The 22,657-nt window shown below is 42.0% G+C and overlaps 1 protein-coding gene across 2 annotated transcripts in view; it reads left to right on the top strand.

Annotated features, from left to right (window-relative positions):
- Positions 1-22,657, top strand: part of r3hdm1 (R3H domain containing 1) — a 205,484-nt gene that overhangs the window by 141,230 nt on the left and 41,597 nt on the right. For both annotated transcript variants that reach the window (XM_084314657.1, XM_084314656.1), the window contains exons 13-15: positions 1,712-1,860; positions 11,216-11,455; positions 15,556-15,682. In XM_084314657.1, coding sequence (XP_084170783.1) covers positions 1,712-1,860; positions 11,216-11,455; positions 15,556-15,682 — 516 coding nt within the window. The remainder of the gene's footprint in view (positions 1-1,711; positions 1,861-11,215; positions 11,456-15,555; positions 15,683-22,657) is intronic.

The following is a 22,657-nucleotide window of genomic DNA, read 5'->3' as shown; positions in this document are numbered from 1 at the left end:
CGCGGAGCCGCAGATAATGAAGCCGTACTGTACTTGGTATTGAATATAGGAGTAGAGTGAATAGTCTCGCCTCTGATGTCTTAATGTATTCCTCTTTGCAGCGCTCGTCGCAGAGGCCCCTCCCTCTTAAATATGCACAGGGCTGATAAGCCAGGGTATATGGACGGCACTAATATGTATTCTAGAGCCCGTCAGGGTGTGTAATTGCTTATTGACCTTTCTTAAGGAGCTGGCAAATGGGAAGTCTTCGATAGAACAACCGGCTTCGGAAATACATTTTCCCACCTAATGGTTCAAAACGGAGAGGGGTTATTTTTCGGTGCCATCAGGCATATTCTCACAAGTGTGTGGACGTTGAACATAAACCGAGAAGCCCCTTTGCACCTCTTACAAACATTATCCCGGGTGTAAACACACATATATATTATATATATATACCCCCTGTGAGAGTAATTTATTTCAGGGTGACTTATGTGTAGCAAATATTCCACCTCTAAATATTTGATATTAGATTCAGGGAGCGCATGCAACAGTGCTGCTCGCACACCCAGTCGTTTCCGGGGACCATCTTTCCGGAGATCACATCTGTCGGTAATGCGTGTGCCGCTGTCGCAACAGGCACGAGTAGAATACAAATGTCGTAAATACTGCCGGAGAGGTGAATACTGTGTAAATGTGACTGATGCATCGAAACACCGGAGCAAAGTGTCTGTGGATCCGCTCTCTCCCGGGGTAACCTTCTCCCCCTCTCCTCTTTTATGTGAAAAAGACCTCCTCAAAAGACGAGAGCCAGGCCCATTTGGCAGTGAACCTCTGAGAAATGCATTGGTACATGAATTTATAAAGTATTAGCACAGTATTCATGAGAGCACCCAGGCGTTTCTCACCAGCAATAAAGAAATGAACCCTTGGGAGAAGAAAAAATTAGGGCAAATATATTAAATTCATTATCTGGCTCAGCCTAGATTTGACAGATTCCAACACATGACATATCTATTTATAAATGTTTATACAGAACTGTGGGTTTTTAGGAATATGCAAATTTTCTAGTTCACACCTGCTCTCGGGGGGGGGAAGGAACCCCATCTATGCCACATTTCGCTCTGTCTAAACGCGCAGATTTGGTCATTTACTAATAGTTTTTTTTTACGGATTTCAAAAAGAGATTAAAAGTGTTGCGATGATGCCGTCGATGCTTTGAGGAATCTGGACGATCTCGGGATAAATGGCCATTGATATTTGATGTGTTTAGTAGTGCCTTTGATGAATTACTGATTACTGTGGCTATTTCCAACCCTCTGTTCTCTCTCTCTCTCTCTCTCTCTCTCTCTCTCTCTCTCTCTCTCTCTCTCTCTCCCATTCTCTCTCTCTCCCCTTGCTCTCTCTCTCCCCCTTGCTCTCTCTCTCCCCTTGCTCTCTCTCCCCTCTCTCACTCTCTCCCCTCTCTCTCACTCCCCCCCCCCTGCTCTCTCTATCTGTCTCTCCCCCCCCCTCTGTCTCTCTCTCTCTCTCTCCCCCCCTGCTCTCTCTCCATCTGTCTCTCTCTGTCTCTCTCCCCCCCCTCTCTCTTTCGCTCTCTCCCTCTCTCCCCCCCCTTCTCTCTCTCTCTCTCTCTCTCTCTCTCTCTCTCTCTCTCTCTCTCTCTCTCTCTCTCTCTCTCTCCTCTCTCTCTCTCTCTCTCTCTCTCTCCCCACCCCCCCCCCCCCTCCAGGCCAGGCCTTTGTGAACCCAGACGGCAGTGCTGTGGTGTACAGCCCCAGCATGGTTCCCCAGCAGGGCAGGACCCAGCAGCCCCTGGCCCCCCCGGTGGCACCGCCTGGCCCCCACCAGCACCAGCCGGCCAATCACATCCTCTCCCAGGTTCCCGCCCAACCCCCCCCTCCCCCCCCCACCCCCCGAACGCCACATGCGCAAAATGGGAGAACTGTTGTTGTTTGTCAAATAGCAGGAATTAAGCCTCTGTGAAACCAACAGGTGGACGGACACAAACAGAGACCGTAAATTATGTGACTGAGCCCAGCAGCTTGTTTTTTTTTTTTTTTTGAAAGTACAGAATGTAAGCTTTCAAATGACGTGTCATACATTGAAATCTGAAAATATTTGAAAGAAGATTTTTGAATCTTATTTAAACCTCAAGTCTCAAGAGCAGAGAAACTGAGAAAATCCATTCTAGTTTGGCTGCATTTTTAACACCTCGGCTGGGCACTAGCTACTAGGCCTCACAAACGTCCTTTTTTAAACAGGTTTTTACTATTTACTCTAAACTGTTATCTGTTACAGTAAATATGTAACAGATAACTGGTCTCCGTCTCACTCCGGTTGTTTACGTGACACACGCGCCGCAGGGGCCGCTTGGCGTTCACACGGCGCCGTTCATTTAGGGGAAACTCTGCGACCTGCGACTCATTAGCCGTCACCCCTGTCAAAAGTAAATGGATTGAGTTCAAAGTGTCACCTAAACACTGCAAACCCTGTGGGAGCATTGGCAAAAGCCCCGACCGTAATCATTAGCATTCATACGGCGGGCCCATAGAGTCGGCGATGGCAATCTACAATCCACCCCCCCCCCCCCCCACCCCCCCCCCAGAACGCCGTAAGGTGGAGCTTCATTAGTGAGAATAGCAGGGTTAGAAATTGAGTTGACCTCTGCTTGGGGGGGTGGCTGCACTCTGGGGGGGGGGTGAGAGGAAGTGGCTGCTCTCCCACCAGTGATGTGGCAGGGTCGGGTTTTTTGTCACCGATGCCGATCACCGATCGTCGTGAGCCATATCGGCCGATACAGATCCGATACAGATCATTTTTTTATTAAACAAAAATAAAAAATTATTTTATATATTTTTTTATTTTTATTTTTTTATAAAATATATATATTATATAATTAGACTTGTACTTGTATTATCTGCGAGACATCGCCACCACGCAACAAGTCAAAATGCTCGCTATCTGCAAACAGCTCCACTGTCTGTGTGTACTAGTAGCCTCCAGCTACGGCCAGGATTCTCCGGCGCTGCAGCTGGACCCTCTGGCGCTGCAGCTGGACCCTAGTATTGGTTTAACGTTAAATCACATTCAGCAAGTCCTCAGCTCGAATACGCATCGAGTCAATGTTATAAGACATTGATATCAGGAGCTATCTGTAGCTACTGCTAGCCGGATATATAACGTTAAGACGACGCCTCAGTGAACTATTTAGTTGAATGGGACATTTAGTTTTGAACAGTGAACTAACGTCAGCTAACGCGAGCTAACGGAGGTATCAACATGCACTACAAGACTTGCTGGAGCATTTGTTGATATCAGGAGCTATCAGTAGCTAGCCGGCTAAATACCGTTAGACAATGCCTACTAAAAGTGAATAGTTGACTGGGTAATTTTGTTTAAACAGTAACGATAGCTAGGTAGCTAACGTTAGCTCAGGTCGAATGCACTATAGACTGAGCAGAGGAGCCTCCTCCTCTGTGTTTACAAACTGTGGCAGGGTCGGGTTTTTTGTCACCGATGCCGATCACCGATCGTCGTGAGCCATATCGGCCGATACAGATCCGATACAGATCATTTTTTTATTAAACAAAAATAAAAAATTATTTTATATATTTTTTTATTTTTATTTTTTTATAAAATATATATATTATATAATTAGACTTGTACTTGTATTATCTGCGAGACATCGCCACCACGCAACAAGTCAAAATGCTCGCTATCTGCAAACAGCTCCACTGTCTGTGTGTACTAGTAGCCTCCAGCTACGGCCAGGATTCTCCGGCGCTGCAGCTGGACCCTCTGGCGCTGCAGCTGGACCCTAGTATTGGTTTAACGTTAAATCACATTCAGCAAGTCCTCAGCTCGAATACGCATCGAGTCAATGTTATAAGACATTGATATCAGGAGCTATCTGTAGCTACTGCTAGCCGGATATATAACGTTAAGACGACGCCTCAGTGAACTATTTAGTTGAATGGGACATTTAGTTTTGAACAGTGAACTAACGTCAGCTAACGCGAGCTAACGGAGGTATCAACATGCACTACAAGACTTGCTGGAGCATTTGTTGATATCAGGAGCTATCAGTAGCTAGCCGGCTAAATACCGTTAGACAATGCCTACTAAAAGTGAATAGTTGACTGGGTAATTTTGTTTAAACAGTAACGATAGCTAGGTAGCTAACGTTAGCTCAGGTCGAATGCACTATAGACTGAGCAGAGGAGCCTCCTCCTCTGTGTTTACAAACTGTACACAGGTGCGGGCGGGGCTAGGGAGGAGGAGCAGCGGCAGTTTGCAGGTCCTGTGTGTCTGAGACAGACAGCGAGTGAGATCTCCCCTTGATCGGTTTCCGCGATCGGCGAATATGACTCATTATCGGAATTCACCGATCGCATATTTATACTGATTATCGGCCGATAACGATCGGTGGCCGATCGATCGGGGCATCCCTAATTGTAGTCTCAAGATGAGGTCGGCAGACGGGCAGGAAATGTGTTACATATCCAACAAAATAGTATAGATTTGATCTAGACCTCTCTTATCCCCATCTCCCCGGGCTCCCCCCTTATCTTCCCGGGCTCCACCCCCATCTCCCCGGGCTCCACCTTAGCATGAACTAATATACTTTTTCCTCTGTTTCCAGATAACACCACACATGTTTCTCTCCTCTTTTGCTGCTGCGTTACCTCTCCTCCTCTTGTCTTACAACTAAACCCATTGCCTCTTCTCCTTCTCCTGTTTCTCTCTTCTTTCTCTCTGTCTCTCGGCCTCTCATTATCTCTCCTCTCTTCTCTCTCTCTATCTATCTCTGTCTCTTCTATATCGCTCTCTCTCGCTCGCTCTCTCTCTCTCTCTCTCTCTCTCTCTCGCTATTGCTCTCTTTCTCTTCTCTCTCTCTCTGTCTCTCTTCTCTCTCTCCTTCTCCCTCCCTCTCTGTCTCTCTCTGTCTCTGTCTGTCTCTCTCTCTCTCTCTGTATGCGTGTCCTCTTCTCAGCCGGCTCGCCCCCTCCAGTCCTCCGCTCAGCCTCTCCAGTACTCGACGATCTCTTACCCAGCGCAGCTCCTCTCCGTGTCTCCTAACCAACAGTACACTGTGGTACCTGTCTTTCTCTCTTCTCTTCTTCCTCTCCTCCCCTCCCTTCCACCTCTTCCTCTGAGCCTCTCCTCTCCCTATATCCCCACGCCCCACAGTTGAGGTCAGGGTGGGGCGTGAGGTCTCCCAGAGGCCCAGCATGGCTGATTAGACGAGATCTGGACCCTCAAGCGGTCGCCTCTTGTCAGTTTAGAAAAGAGCTACTCGACCTAGATGATTACTTCTGTTATAGCAGCATCTAGCCTCACTTAAGTTTAAGATCATTTGCGTTATTTGTAGTCAAGTGTCCACAGTCCTAGGGGGACAATGCCAAGGGGACTGTACATTTTGCTTCTGCTGTAGAAGTGATGAAAAGATCTCTAGATCTCAACGTAATGCTCTCTTCTACAAATGGGACGGGTGTAGTAATTTGATGCAGACAGTGATGGATGACCTCATGAATAAGACACGGGGACATCTCTCTGGCAGTGAATGAAGGTTTTCTGCTCACTGGACCTCTGAATATATTATGGGATAGTTTCTAGAGAGTTCTTAGTCAGTCTGTGTACAGCAGAGGGATGTTTGGAGGCTTTCAGAAGTCCCTAAATTAACTTGTTTTTGGTTTACTTAACTTTCTCCCTCTCGAGGCATCATTTGAATGCAAGTAGTGTGGAGAGCGGAGCGTTTTATCCTCAGCGAGGGCTTTAATTAAACCGCCAACGCAACGAGTGATTAGTGGCGTCTAGGGCTGTCTTAAATACTTGGCACAAGCTTCGAACATTAAAAAAAAAATCGAGGTTTAAAAAAATATATATATGTGTGTGCGTGCATGGGGCCATTGGGTGGAGCCGGGGGACAAATACACTGGAGGAAAGTAACCCAGCTCAGCACTGCCCAAATTATATCATCACTATTGCCTGTTTGAAGGATATCATCCTCAAACACATATACACCTACATGCCTTGTAGAATTCCACACATAAGAAAGAAAGATACTGGGATGAATAAACAAAATAGGAAATAAAATGTAGAAATGCATGCAATACATAAATAAATATGAATCTCCATATATGAAATAGAACATTTAGATAAGGTGCTACTGAGATGTTTTGGTGAGTTCTTTGTTTTTTTTGTGGAAGTAGCCCTTCTTAAAAATGCATGAACATTCACTGATAATTATTAGTCTGTAGTGGAGTCTACATTGCCGGACCATGTAGAATCCGGACTTTGTAGACTGACATAATTCTGTGCATAGTTTAGTCTACACAGGCCATATTTCAAATAATCTAAATCTTACTTCATTCATTCATCTTAAACATTCTTGATTTGGGGGATTGGTAGTTCCCATGAAATCTGAAGTTGTTCAAACGACAACAGCGATCCACCTTGAATTAAATCACACAGCCGAGTGAAACCTTGTTGGCAGTCACGAAAGGGGCTACTTAATTCATTAATCCAATCCACTTTATTTATAGAGCACATTTAAAAACAACAAAGTTTACCAAAGTGCTGTACAAGTCCCACAACATAAGATTAAGCTTCGATTGCCAAAAAAAGCTTCGAAGGTCAGCCCTAGTGGCGTCGGTTTGAATTCCACGTGTTGTGGTTTCTCGCTGCCCCATTCCCCTCCATTGACGCAAAGCCTCTGTTCCACTGACCTCTTTTTACCTCTCTTCTCCCAATAAGGACTTTAATGACTGATTAAAGTTTTACATTTGTCAAAAAGACGACGTTGAATAATTAATCCAGCAGCAGATGTGGAATTTGGTTTTCTAATAACGGAAATGCCCAGTAGTCCCCCTCCCCAAGCCCCCCGCCCAGGCATTAAAGTAAACCACTCCTCGAAAATGGGTCAAGAGTAAAAGTATTTTTGAACAGCCTGTGGTTGAAGGTTTAGTTGCACAGCTGTGGTTGAAGGTTTAGTTGCACAGCTGTGGTTGAAGGTTTAGTTGCACAGCTGTGGTTGAAGGTATTGTTGCACAACTGGGATTGAAGGTATTGTTGCACAACTGTGATTGAGGGTGTAGTTTTAAGCTGTGGTTGAGGGTGTAGTTTTAAGCTGTGGTTGAGGGTGTAGTTTTAAGATGTGATTAACTCATTCAGAGCCACGCCCATATGACCAAATTAAGTCTAGCGTGCCAGCACTGAAGTCAATGGGAGGACGGGGATATTTGCGAACGCTTAAACTATATCTTAAATTATGGCTATGGGTCTAATACACCCTTCGCTTATCAATGACTTGCTTGCAGTCAACATGTACGAAACTGATAATTTTTTCATCAGTAGATTTCCGTTTTATACCGTTTTGAATAAGAGTATAGTTTTGGATATTTCTAGTAATTCCAGAGAAATCCACGATAATAGCCCTTTAGTGGAATACACAAGACACGTTGTCATTTTTCGGCTGATTTATGAATAGTTTTCAAATAAACGCTAGATTATCGATAGTATGTGTCCTTATTTACGCTAGAGAAGCGGTCTGGAAAAATAGATAATCGGTGCTTGGTCAGCGCTAACTGCGCGCGCGCACACACACGCGCGCGCTCCGATGGCGGAGAAAGGAACATCTGATTAACCCAAGACTGGTAAAATAGAGTCCTTACCTCACATCAGATGTTCTGCAAAAAGATTAATCCAATTCCTGATCGCCATTCCAAATATTGATCGCGTTTATTGATCCAACATTATAATCCAAAACACATAATCCAGGCTGCTCCCAGCCTTCCCAGTGGAGTTTTTTTTCTTCTGATTCACAGTCCCATCCAATCCAATGATGTGCATTACCATCCGGGAGATGATAGGCGGCGGTATTTGCCCTTTGCGAGCTCAGACCCATTCCCAATGATAACGTCAGGCTGGATGGATGAAAAATGTATGGATATCGCTTAGGGATGCCCCGATCACGTTTTTTGCCACCGATGCCAATCACTGATCGTCTATGAGCCATATCGGCCGATACACTACCGATACCGATCGTTTTTGGTTTTATAAAAAAATTAAATGTAAATATATAATATATATATATTTTTAATATATATATATTATATAATTATACTTGTAGTTGTATTATCTGCGAGACATCGCCACCACGCAACAAGTCAAAATGCTTGCTATCTGTGTATACTCTGCTTTGGTCAAATCACATTCAGCATGCCCTCAGCTAGCCCCTTTCGTGACTGCGATGCAAGCCAGGGGCTCGAATATGCATCGAATCAATGTTATAAGACATTGATATCAGGAGCTATCTGTAGCTACTTCTAGCCGGCTAGATAACGTTATTTTGTTTAAACAGTGAGCTAACGTGAGCTAACGTTAGCTACCTAGCTAACGGAGGTATCATGCACTCGACTATTGCTGGAGCATTTGTTGATATTAGGAGCTATCAGGAGCTAGCCAGCTAGATAACGTTAGACAATGCCTCATGTATTAAACTAAAAGTGAATAGTTGACTGGGTCATTTTGTTTAAACAGTAACGTTAGCTAGGTAGCTAACGTTAGCTCACAGAGGTCGCATGCACTAGAGCAGACTATTGCCGGAGCCTCTGTTGACACTGGTCTGGGAGGAGGAGGGTGAGGGGCAGTGCGCTTCAGCAGCAGCTGTGTGCCTGAGAGAGAAGTCAGCGAGTGAGAACTCCAGTAAGAATTGGATCATGTTTTTTGATCGGTTTTCACGATCGACGGAAATAAAGCATTATCGGAATTCAGCAATCTCATATTTATACTGAATATCGGCCGATACCGATCGCTGGCCGATCGATCGGGGCATCCCTAATATCGCTAATAAAAGAAATAACTATTAAAACCCGACTATACTCGTGATTGGCACGCAATGCATGGCGAGTTAACCTGACTATACTCGTGGTTGGAAATTAATGGGTTGAGGGTGTAGTTTTATGCTGTGGTTGTGTAGTTTTAAGATGTGGTTGAGGGTGTAGTTTTATGCTGTGGTTGAGGGTGTAGTTTTAAGATGTGGTTGAGGGTGTCGTTTTAAGATGTGGTTGAGGGTGTAGTTTTATGCTGTGGTTGAGGGTGTAGTTTTATGCTGTGGTTGAGGGTGTAGTTTTATGCTGTGGTTGAGGGTGTAGTTTTATGCTGTGGTTGAGGGTGTAGTTTTAAGATGTGGTTGAGGGTGTAGTTTTATGCTGTGGTTGAGGGTGTAGTTTTATGCTGTGGTTGAGGGTGTAGTTTTAAGATGTGGTTGAGGGTGTAGTTTTATGCTGTGGTTGAGGGTGTAGTTTTATGCTGTGGTTGAGGGTGTAGTTTTATGCTGTGGTTGAGGGTGTAGTTTTAAGATGTGGTTGAGGGTGTAGTTTTATGCTGTGGTTGAGGGTGTAGTTTTATGCTGTGGTTGAGGGTGTAGTTTTATGCTGTGGTTGAGGTTGTAGTTTTATGCTGTGGTTGAGGGTGTAGCAGGGCTCGAGACTAACGATGTCCCGTCGTCCCGGGGACGATCAAATATTGATTTGGGACGAACAGAAATCTTTGCTGGGACGCAACCGGGACGGAGAGGATTTTTTTTTTCACAGGAAATGTCAATTGGCCGACTGTCAGTGCGCGCATATATTGCTGTCAAATGGTGAATGTCTCGTGCTGACTAAGTTCACTGAAGTCTAAACGTAGCGTGATTTGCCAAATCCAATGACTATCTCCGCCTCCCAACGCAGCGATACGCTAATCCAGCATCAACTCCTACCCACCTCATCAGCCAGTCGCGCTGCAGCAGCGTCACACCCCAAATGAATCTTGCATCGAAAAAGAAAAACGTGTTAACAGGTGAGGGAAATCTCTCTTACCTAGGCTTTCTCCACTGGTATTTAACCCTGGTTGACACAGTGAATGACAGCTGGTAATTGACAGTCGCACGGCACGAGACCACTGTACAAGAACCGCGGAAAGATCAGAATGTTATAAAAAAATTTAAAAAACGCGCGCTATACTGTGGCATCCTCTCAGTGAAGAGAGCACCGCAAACATGCTGCGCTATTTGAAGAGGATAAACACAGACCCAAAATGACCAACAGGGAACTGCATCCAGCAATACTACCCCTGAGTCTAAGGTGAGGACACATTTAAATCACAGAAGTGTAATGTTAGTCTATTGGAACTGTATACAGTTATCGACGCGTTCTAGTTATAGCTGCTTATTGCTAGCTAACGTTACTGACTAACGTGCAGACTGCCACTGATTATTAAAGGATTTCTATTCGATTCTATACTAACACGTAATGTTACTACCATTGCGAGTTAATTGGCATAACGTTACATTTATCTAAACGAACGCGGAGAAATAGACGACAGGCTATAGGCAAACTTCACTCTGCAGCTACACAATGAATCCATATTCAGTGAGGAGGGCCCGCTGGAATTTAGCAGCAGTTATCAATATCGACCAGGAGGACAGCGCGATCTAAGGGACATGTTTCATTACTAGTCAAGTGTCATTACTTTAGTTATCAAAGGTGGAATCTCTGGACGCAATGACATTATATAGTTTAAAGCTAAACTACGTTTTTCTTTCTTGTTAGAAGAGGGATAACTTATTCAGTTAGATTTGATTTGATCTTTATTTACTCTAACATTTTCAACCATAAACACACATTTGTAATAACAAAAAAAACTAAAACGAAATAAAATACAAATACATTTAAATATATTTTCCTATGGAAGGAATAATCAAGATGGCTCCAATTGGTTGACAATAACAGCACCGTGACCAAATATCCCTATACTAGCACCTTGTTAAACACTTTTTTTTTTTATATTTATTTTTAATCATAATTATTCTTGTGAAATCTTTCCACCATGGGAGCCTTTTGACTAAATCAATTTATGCTCCCCTTCTCTGAATGGTGTTTCTTATGGCAATAACAACTATAGACGACGACAACCAAAGTAAAGAAACTACATTTGATTTTTGGGACGGTTACATTCACTTTGGGACGGTTAAAATTGTATTTCGGGACGGTTCTGGGACGGTGGTGAAAAAAGTTAGTCTGGAGCCCTGGGGTGTAGTTTTATGCTGTGGTTGAGTGTAGTTTTATGCTGTGGTTGAGAGTGTAGTTTTATGCTGTGGTTGAGAGTGTAGTTTTATGCTGTGGTTGAGGGTGTAGTTTTAAACTGGACAGTATTCTCGTGTTAACGATGTTCTTGGTTCTCCCTGCAGCAAGACGCCCTGGGAGGGCCGTTCAGCCACATGAGTCTGGCGCGGCAGGCTTCGGGGGAGGGCCGGGAGGCCCATACTGCCATGTACCCCTCCTCCGTGGTGCTCCAGCCCCCCCCGCAGCAGGCCAGCTACATGGTGGGCCAGCCCGTCCCTGCGCCGGCGTACTCCACCCCTGCGCCCCCGGCCGTGAGCCAGCCGGTCCTGCAGCAGCAGGGCTACATGCAGCAGCCCATGCAGCAGGTGTGTGGTTCCCCCAGGGAGGACGACTACATGCGAATGAACAGACTAATAATCTGTGATATAGATACTAATAAACAGACTAATAATCTTTTGTATAGATACTAATAAACTGACTAATAATCTGTGGTATAGATACTAATAATCAGACTAATAATCTGGTGTAGATACTAGAGATGTTCCGATACCATTTTTCCCTTTCCGATCCGATTCCGATACCTAAGCTTTGGGTATCGGCCGATACCGATATTTATCCGATACCAGTGCATACATAAAAAAAAAATATATATACATATAAATTATATATATATATATATATATTTATTTTTTTACAGATACTGTTATACTGTTTTTTTAGTCATAACTAGAAAGTAATGGTATTTATTCAACAACAGGTGATTGTATAGATTTGTATTAGTATCATTAATCAATGAGTATGGGCTGCAGCACTGCAGATATACCCTACTCCAATGATCCACACGGACATTCAACGGTGTTGCACTCGCTACTCAGTGGCTCTGCAGATATACCCTATTCAGTCTGTAAGCTAGTGGCAGATAGAACGTTCATGTTGTGATTTTTGATGCAAAATAAATATTCAACATTCTCTTTTGAAACTCCGCCTCAGACTCTTATCCTTTGGCACTTGCTGTACTTTGCTTGCAGGTCTGCAGCCATTATTGCTGGATTATGAATAGCACCAACTTTAGACACGGTAACGTTATCAAGCTAAGCTAACTGACCTAGCTCGTCTTCCCGCATTGACATTTGATAACGTTAGTAATAGTCAGCTAACGCTTGTCAGTAGCTACTTATACAATTCACCGTGGGTGCATTATTGTTGATAGACGGTCACGGACAGTGTTAGGTCCTGGAGAAAGGACAGGCGATCATCTGATTTTATGTAACGTTAAAGCGGATGTTGTTCCAACTAGCTATCTTTCCAGCTAATGCTATCATAACACCAGCAAAACACATCCCGTCCGAGCTCCCCGTCACACCGCACTGTCGAGGACAATGGAATTTAAGAAAGTGTATCTGCTGTTAAAATGACACAGCATCACACTTTAAAACATGTTCATTAATCCTCACTCTCCGCAGGACTCGGCAGGAGATAAATTACATCATGGGATTGGAGGCTACAATTCACGTGTATCGGCCGATACCGATACCAGCATTTTAGGCAGTATCGGCGGCATTTCCGATACTGGTATCGGTACAACTCTAGTAGATACTAATAATCTAACTAATAATCTAACTAATAATCTGGTATATATACTAATAATCAGACTAGTATAGATACTAATAAACAGAATAATAATCTGTGGTATAGATACTAATAATCCTAACTAATAATCTGGTATAGATACTAATAAACAGACTAATAATCTTTGGTATAGATACTAATAAACAGACTAATAATCTGTGGTATAGATACTAATAATCAGACTAATAATCAGACTAGTATAGATACTAATAAACAGGGAGGACGACTACAGGCTAATCAACAGACTAATAATCTGTGATATAGATACTAATAAACAGACTAATAATCTTTTGTATAGATACTAATAAACTGACTAATAATCTGTGGTATATATACTAATAATCAGACTAATACTCTTTGGTATAGATACTAATAAACATACTAATAATCTGGTATAGATACTAATAATCAGACTAATAATCAGACTAATATAGATACTAATAAACATACTAATAATCCGTGGTATAGATACTACTAATCTGGTATAGATACTAATAAACAGACTAATAATCTGTGGTATAGATACTAATAATCAGACTAATAATCTGGTATAGATACTAATAATCAGACTAATAATCTGTGGTATAGATACTAATAATCAGACTAATAATCTGTGGTATAGATACTAATAATCAGACTATTAATCTTTGGTATAGATACTAATAATCAGACTAATAATCTTTGGTATATGCTAATAATCAAGACTATTAATCGTTGGTATAGATACTTATAATCAGACCAATCTGTGGTATAGATACTAATAATCAAACTAATAATTAAGCATTACATCACGCGCAGGAGTGGTTTGTGAACAATAAACCATGCCTAGGGGTGGTCGTTAGGCCCGAGGCGCAGCCGAGGGTCGTTAGACCCCCCTAGGCATGGTTTATTGTTCACAAATCACGACTGCAAGTGGTGTAAAGCTTTTATACAACTGCCAGATTCATCCAACCTTATTTCTATACAATAAACGCACATTAATCGAAGATTTATTGAAAAAACCATCCGCCAGAAAAAGTAGTTCCCACAACTACAAAAAAGACAAATTGCCTCCATGTGGAAGCAGCTTGAAGTGCATCCAACCAAACTAACACATCCAACTGTGTATTATTGGAATGATTGAGAGAAGTTGCCTCATGTGGAAGCAGCTTGAAGTGCATCCAACCAACTAACACATCCAACTGTGTATTATTGGAATGATTGATTGAACATTTTATTACCAGATGCAGAATGGGTACAATACAGTATGGCTCAATACACACAATTGTTAAGGGAATGCAAACCTACTTTCCATAGAACTTCATTCTTAGATGCTTCTATATAAAGTAGGTAAAACAAATTAAAAAGTTTTCTTTGCCCTATAGGAAAAAAACGTTTTCTTCGCCCTATTCTTTTATTTATTTTTTTAAACCTACTGTAGAGGGCCTAAACTTAACCAGTTGGAAACCAAGCGTACAGTAATAAAATGAGCAATCAATCAATCAATCAACTCAATAGGCCATGCTCACTTAGAACAGCGCAGCACCCAGCTCTCTGACTATCCCCCGCGTTGCAGGCAGAGTGTGCGTGTGTGTGTGTGTGTGTGGGGGGGGGGGGGGTGTGTGGCGGTGGGTGGAGACTAAAGCGAGCGCTGACAGTCGAAAGGAAAAAAAATTGAAAAAAAAATTGAAAATTAATCAATCAATCAACCCGCGATTTTTCTTTTGTTACAGAATGATTCAAGACCCATCAATTACATCATCCAACATTGTTTAAACGACTAAGACATTCGCTGTGACAGAATCGCTTGATATTTAGTTGTTTAGTCGCTAACAACATATCCATTTGTAAAGATTATTGTCCACCTTCTTGTGATCCGGCGCAGTGATGTGATGTGGTTCGGTTGTGGGCGGGTCCTGGGCCAGCAGCGTGGAATTGTTGCCAATAAAGACGTGTAAAATGACTTTCAGCCAATCAGAATCGAGAAATTTGCATGTCGTTGTATAATCTGGTATAGATACTAATAATCTGTGGTATAGATGCTCTTATCTAAAGAAATTATTAATATTTTTAGTCTAAAGCCCCCCTTCCCTTGTTAGACCACCCCATCCCATTTTCTTTATTGCATTCTTTTGGTTTTTGATGATGGTGAGTTAATCCAAAAGTGTGTTGTGAGAAGACATTCAGGGAAGGTCTGGTCACTCGTCTGCGTGTTAACCCTTTCACTGCCACACTACAGAAGGTTAACCCTTTACTATCACACTACCGACGGTTACCGTCTGTAGTGTGATAGTAAAGGGTTAACCTTCTGTAGTGTGGCAGTGAAAGGGTTAACCTGCTGTTGTGTGGCAGTGAAAGGGTTAACCTTGTGTGTGTTGTCGCAGTGAAAGGGTTTACCGTTTGGTAGTGCGGCAGTGAAAGGAGTGAACAGGAATGTAAACACAACCAATCTCTAAACTCAATTTTGTTGTACCAACAATGACAATAAAGATTCTATTCTAACCAGCCACCGTGGCCGGCTGTCGTAGCTACACTATGGGAAGAGGTTGGGGTCAAAAAGGGTAATTTGATTTAATTGCGTTAAATTTCCACATTTTAAAATAATATTCTCATCTGTTGGGACTGATGTTTCACTGGTGTTTCAGTTTGAAAGAACATCTATAAACATTATCTTTTTTTTTATTTTCTATTTCACTATAAATGATTGGTTCTATTTTGCTCTCCCTGATGGAGGAGAGTGGTACTGCATGTTCACAGCCCCTGGCTGCAAAACAGGTGTGCTGGTTCTAATGTTTTCCGTTTTGAACCCCCTCTCTCTGTCTCTCTCTCTCCCCCCCCCCCCCCCCCCCCCCTCCAGATGCCAGCGTGTTACTGTGCACCAGGCCAGTACCCCATCATCTCCAACCAGCAGTACCGGCCTGTGGGCACGGTGCAGTACAGCGCTCCGCAGAACCAGCCAATGCCCCCACCCTCACAACAGACAGGTAACCATCCAAGACGGGGTTCCGAATGAGCAGGGGCTTCTTGGGGCCAAGATGCACCATGTGTCCTCAAAAGAATGCCCTCGATATTTTTTTCCCCATGTCACAGAAATATCTGGAGACATTAACATTCAATTATCAACCATTGTTATAAAAAGAAAATATGTGACCAGGTATGGACTTCAGGGTCATGTTGAGTGATCTTCATTTTTTTTTTTTTTTTTTTTTTTTTTTTTTACATATTATGAAAGTACAGATTCATACCTTCAAAATAAGCCATCACTTGAACATTTTGGTGGGATACTTTGCAAGCTACTTCCTATGATTCATGGTGATTATCACAAAACGTATTCAGAGATAATAGCCTTCAAGAGACGAGCAGGCTATTCTGTGACAATAGTGAAACAACTACAACACTACCCAGAAGTCATTGTAATCCATGGCCCCCCTCTCTCTAGGGCAATTAACACCTGGCAGCTTTCCAGTCTGAGGCTCTTTGTTATTACAATGAGTCTGGTGACTGCAAACACAACACCCAGAGGAAAAGTCATGATAGTTTATTAAAAAATTAGTGTGGTAGTGAAAGGTTAACCTTCTGTAGTGTGGTAGTGAAAGGTTAACCTTCAGTAGTGTGGTAGTGAAAGGGTTAACCTTCTGTAGTGTGGTAGTGAAAGGTTAACCTTCTGTAGTGTGGTAGTGAAAGGGTTAATGTTCTGTAGTGTGGTAGTGAAAGGTTAACCTGTAGTGTGGTAGTGAAAGGTTAACCTTCTGTAGTGTGGTAGTGAAAGGTTAACCTTCTGTAGTGTGGTAGTGAAAGGGTTAACCTTATGTAGTGTGGTAGTGAAAGGTTAACCTTCTGTAGTGTGGTAGTGAAAGGTTAACCTTCTGTGGTGTTGTAGTGAAAGGTTAACCTTCTGTAGTGTGGTAGTGAAAGGGTTAACCTTCTGTAGTGTGGTAGTGAAAGGGACCCTGATAATAAACAAGAGACAAATCAAGTTTCAAGATTTTATTAGCATTTAAAATAACACGAGATAAAAATAGACATGCTAAAGTCAATGTTCAATGTTCTGATGGCCTCTCCAGATGATATCACGGTCCAATTTTGTGATACATGACCGCCGATTAAGAATGTCATTTTCTTTATCACCCTGGACGCATTTACAAGTAAATCGCAAAAGTCTTTCCATTTCGCGTTCGTGGCTCTCGTCAGATTCAACTTCCACAAAGCACATTACATGTTCTACCTTGTCTCCAAATCCGTTAGGTGTGTTGTCGCCATCATCTGGCTCTGCCTCGTCTTCAAATCCGTTAGTGTTGTCACCGTCACCATCATCTGCCTCTAACTCGTCTCCAAATCCGTTAGTGTTGTCACCATCATCTGGCTCTTCAGCGTTGCTGTCAGTGATTATAGCCCGCATAACGTCTGCGTTGTCTTCTTCTTCTGAACCAGAATCTGAGTTTCTTTTTGGATTTTTATTCTGCACAAAGAAATCCGCGATGAATGTTCCTAAAGCGCGTTCATCTTCAACACAGTGTGCTCCGAAGTGAGCAAACCGGTTTAATGCCTCGGCAACTGCCCTCGCTGTGGGTTCCATGGTGACTGTCAAACATGCACTGCCTGCTCTCTGTTTAATACTCATCCATCAATGGCATCAACTTAATGACGTCACCGCCTGACCAATAAGCATTTAGATGTAAATACATGTAGTGTGGTAGTGAAAGACACAACAACTAGGTTAACCTTCTGTAGTGTGGTAGTGAAAGGTTAACCTTCTGTAGTGTGGTAGTGACGGATAAAAAAACGGATAAATAGTTTTTTTACCATATTTCTACACATTTCGCTGCCACATTACAAATTATGAAATCGCGACGAAATACCTCTGAATAAGAATTAAAAAAATAAAAATAAAGATTCGATGACTAATTCGGCCAGAAACGGCTTTGAGGCGAAGCGTTACTAAGCGCTTCTGTAGTGTGGCAGTGAAAGGGTTACAACATCTCGCCAGCCTCGCCCTGCAGCACGGCGAGTCACATATGGAATACTACAATTAATTGAACTGATATGTGAAAGACGTGGTTTATTAATCCTGTGTGAACAAACAACTCAAGCTTCCCTCCCACTTGTTAAAAAACAACTCAAGCTTCCTTCCCACTTGTTAAAAAAACAACTCGAGCTACCCTCCCACTTGTTAAAAAACAACTCGAGCTACCCTCCCACTTGTTAAAAAACAACTCAAGCTACCCTTCCACTTGTTAAAAAACAACTCAAGCTACCCTCCCACTTGTTAAAAAACAACTCAAGCTACCCTTCCACTTGTTAAAAAACTACTCAAGCTACCCTTCCACTTGTTAAAAAACTACTCAAGCTACCCTCCCACTTGTTAAAAAACAACTCAAGCTACCCTTCCACTTGTTAAAAAACTACTCAAGCTACCCTTCCACTTGTTAAAAAACTACTCAAGCTTCCCTTCCACTTGTTAAAAAACTACTCAAGCTACCCTTCCACTTGTTAAAAAACAACTCAAGCTTCCCTTCCACTTCTTAAAAAACTACTCAAGCTTCCTTCCCACTTGTTAAAAAACAACTCAAGCTTCCCTTCCACTTGTTAAAAAACTACTCAAGCTTCCCTTCCACTTGTTAAAAAACTACTCAAGCTTCCCTTCCACTTGTTAAAAAACTACTCAAGCTACCCTTCCACTTGTTAAAAAACTACTCAAGCTACCCTTCCACTTGTTAAAAAACAACTAGAGCTACCCTTCCACTTATTAAAAAACTACTCAAGCTACCCTTCCACTTGTTAAAAAACAACTCAAGCTACCCTCCCACTTATTAAAAAACTACTCAAGCTACCCTCCCACTTATTAAAAAACATCAAGCTACCCTTCCACTTGTTAAAAAACGACTCAAGCTACCCTTCCACTTATTAAAAAACTACTCAAGCTACCCTTCCACTTGTTAAAAAACAACTCAAGCTACCCTTCCACTTGTTAAACAACTCAAGCTACCCTTCCACTTGTTAAAAAACAACTCAAGCTACCCTTCCACTTGTTAAAAAACAACTCAAGCTACCCTTCCACTTGTTAAAAAACAACTCAAGCTACCCTTCCACTTGTTAAAAAACAACTCAAGCTTCTCTTCCACTTGTTAAAAAACTACTCAAGCTTCCCTTCCACTTGTTAAAAAACTACTCAAGCTTCCCTTCCACCTGTTAAAAAACTACTCAAGCTACCCTTCCACTTGTTAAAAAACTACTCAAGCTACCCTCCCACTTGTTAAAAAACTACTCAAGCTACCCTTCCACTTGTTAAAAAACTACTCAAGCTACCCTTCCACTTGTTAAAAAACAACTCAAGCTACCCTTCCACTTATTAAAAAACTACTCAAGCTACCCTTCCACTTGTTAAAAAACTACTCAAGCTACCATCCCACTTGTTAAAAAACTACTCAAGCTACCCTTCCACTTGTTAAAAAACAACTCAAGCTACCCTTCCACTTGTTAAAAAACTACTCAAGCTACCCTTCCACTTGTTAAAAAAACAACTCGAGCTACCCTCCCACTTGTTAAAAAACAACTCGAGCTACCCTCCCACTTGTTAAAAAACAACTCAAGCTACCCTTCCACTTGTTAAAAAACAACTCAAGCTACCCTCCCACTTGTTAAAAAACAACTCAAGCTACCCTTCCACTTGTTAAAAAACTACTCAAGCTACCCTTCCACTTGTTAAAAAACAACTCAAGCTACCCTCCCACTTGTTAAAAACAACTCAAGCTACCCTTCCACTTGTTAAAAAACTACTCAAGCTACCCTTCCACTTGTTAAAAAACTACTCAAGCTTCCCTTCCACTTGTTAAAAAACTACTCAAGCTACCCTTCCACTTGTTAAAAAACAACTCAAGCTTCCCTTCCACTTGTTAAAAAACTACTCAAGCTTCCTTCCCACTTGTTAAAAAACAACTCAAGCTTCCCTTCCACTTGTTAAAAAACTACTCAAGCTTCCCTTCCACTTGTTAAAAAACTACTCAAGCTTCCCTTCCACTTGTTAAAAAACTACTCAAGCTACCCTTCCACTTGTTAAAAAACTACTCAAGCTACCCTTCCACTTGTTAAAAAACAACTAGAGCTACCCTTCCACTTATCAAAAAACTACTCAAGCTACCCTTCCACTTGTTAAAAAACAACTCAAGCTACCCTCCCACTTATTAAAAAACTACTCAAGCTACCCTCCCACTTATTAAAAAACATCAAGCTACCCTTCCACTTGTTAAAAAACGACTCAAGCTACCCTTCCACTTATTAAAAAACTACTCAAGCTACCCTTCCACTTGTTAAAAAACAACTCAAGCTACCCTTCCACTTGTTAAACAACTCAAGCTACCCTTCCACTTGTTAAAAAACAACTCAAGCTACCCTTCCACTTGTTAAAAAACAACTCAAGCTACCCTTCCACTTGTTAAAAAACAACTCAAGCTACCCTTCCACTTGATAAAAAACAACTCAAGCTTCTCTTCCACTTGTTAAAAAACTACTCAAGCTTCCCTTCCACTTGTTAAAAAACTACTCAAGCTTCCCTTCCACCTGTTAAAAAACTACTCAAGCTACCCTTCCACTTGTTAAAAAACTACTCAAGCTACCCTCCCACTTGTTAAAAAACTACTCAAGCTACCCTTCCACTTGTTAAAAAACTACTCAAGCTACCCTTCCACTTGTTAAAAAACAACTCAAGCTACCCTTCCACTTGTTAAAAAACTACTCAAGCTACCCTTCCACTTGTTAAAAAACTACTCAAGCTACCATCCCACTTGTTAAAAAACTACTCAAGCTACCCTTCCACTTGTTAAAAAACAACTCAAGCTACCCTTCCACTTGTTAAAAAACTACTCAAGCTACCCTTCCACTTGTTAAAAAAACAACTCAAGCTTCCCTCCCACTTGTTAAAAAACAACTCAAGCTACCCTCCACTTGTTAAAAAACATCAAGCTACCCTTCCACTTGTTAAAAAACATCAAGCTACCCTTCCACTTATTAAAAAACGACTCAAGCTACCCTTCCACTTATTAAAAAACTACTCAAGCTACCCTTCCACTTGTTAAAAAACAACTCAAGCTACCCTTCCACTTGTTAAAAAACTACTCAAGCTACCCTTCCACTTGTTAAAAAAACAACTCAAGCTACCCTCCACTTGTTAAAAAACATCAAGCTACCCTTCCACTTGTTAAAAAACATCAAGCTACCCTTCCACTTATTAAAAAACGACTCAAGCTACCCTTCCACTTATTAAAAAACTACTCAAGCTACCCTTCCACTTGTTAAAAAACAACTCAAGCTACCCTTCCACTTGTTAAAAAACTACTCAAGCTACCCTTCCACTTGTTAAAAAAACAACTCAAGCTTCCCTCCCACTTGTTAAAAAACAACTCAAGCTACCCTCCACTTGTTAAAAAACATCAAGCTACCCTTCCACTTGTTAAAAAACATCAAGCTACCCTTCCACTTATTAAAAAACTACTCAAGCTTCCCTTCCACTTGTTAAAAAACTACTCAAGCTACCCTTCCACTTGTTAAAAAAACAACTCAAGCTTCCCTTCCACTTGTTAAAAAACGACTCAAGCTACCCTTCCACTTGTTAAAAAACTACTCAAGCTACCCTTCCACTTGTTAAAAAACAACTCAAGCTACCCTTCCACTTGTTAAAAAACTACTCAATCTACCCTCCCACTTGTTAAAAATAAATAAAAAAAACATATCAAGCTACCCTTCCACTAAACCAACTCTCTCCAACTAAACCAGGTGTTGGCTGTTATTTCCCAGTGTGTTTCCCGTGTTATAAACAGCCTCGTATTGCTAGATTGTTCTAAGTCACTAGGGGCAAAAAAAAACACTATCTATCTTACCTTCTGGTCTCTCCAATGCACCACATGTGTTTTGCTTGTGTTTGATTGCGTGCTGCGTAGGGAGAATAAATAAATAAAGGAAAACTGTGCATGTTGGCTTTGAGTGTCTAGAAAAGCTCTATATAAATGCAAGTTAATATTATTATTATAATGTTTTTGTGGTAAATGCAGAGAAATGACCGTAATGGATGATCTGAATTGAAGGACATGAAGGGAGTTGTGAGGGGTGGTGGGGGGGGGGGGGGGGTGTCTGGGAAAAGAACCTGGGCTACTTTCCTTCTAGCAAGCAAAAGATATGCGTTTTGTTCAGGTAAACACACAATTATGTAAAAAATGTATTATATTTACATTATTTTAACTTAAAATGTCTGCAACGTCGTCGTGTTGTATATTTAATTTGTTAGTCAGAAAGTGAGGAACATCTGATGACAATGTTTTCAAAGTCATTGTTGGAACTGCGATGTTATCAGTAAGTACTGATATCTGTACGTGATATCGTCAGGTACACAGATGTAAGTACTTTTTAAAAAGTATCGGGACATCCCTATGTTAAGTTTAGTTTTAATTTGTCGCATATAAGGTACATGTACATTACAATGAAATGCTTGGTTCTGTATGACCCTCCTGAGATTGTGCTTCATACAGTAAAAATAATAAGTCATTGAGCATCCTGATGGCCTGCGGATAGAAGCTAGATAGATGTATTATCATGAATCCACCGTGTATTAATCCGGCCTCTGCGTGGCGCTGGAACAGTGGGTTCTGGAGACTGGACCGTGGCGCTGGAACACGAGGTTCTGGAGACTGGACCCCGGCCGCTGGACCACGAGGTTCTGGAGACGGGGCCGTGGCGCTGGAACAGGATATTCTGGAGACGGGACCGTGGCGCTGGAACACGAGGTTCTGGAGACGGGACCGCAGCGCTGGAACACGAGGTTCTGGAGACGGGACCGCGGCGCTGTCTGAGAGGCCTACAATTCTCACAGTGAACCGGTCTCTTTTCCTGCCCCTCGCTCCCTCCTCCTCCTCTTCATGACAAACCCACTGGAGAGAACAAAAGGTCTACAGCTGCAGTCTGCTCCTATG

This window comes from Notolepis coatsorum, assembly GCF_963971535.1.
Source record: "Notolepis coatsorum genome assembly, chromosome: 5".
Taxonomy (NCBI): Eukaryota; Metazoa; Chordata; class Actinopteri; order Aulopiformes; family Paralepididae; genus Notolepis; species Notolepis coatsorum.
Note: the sequence above shows the minus strand (reverse complement) of the source record. Positions and strands in the feature narration are given on the sequence as shown.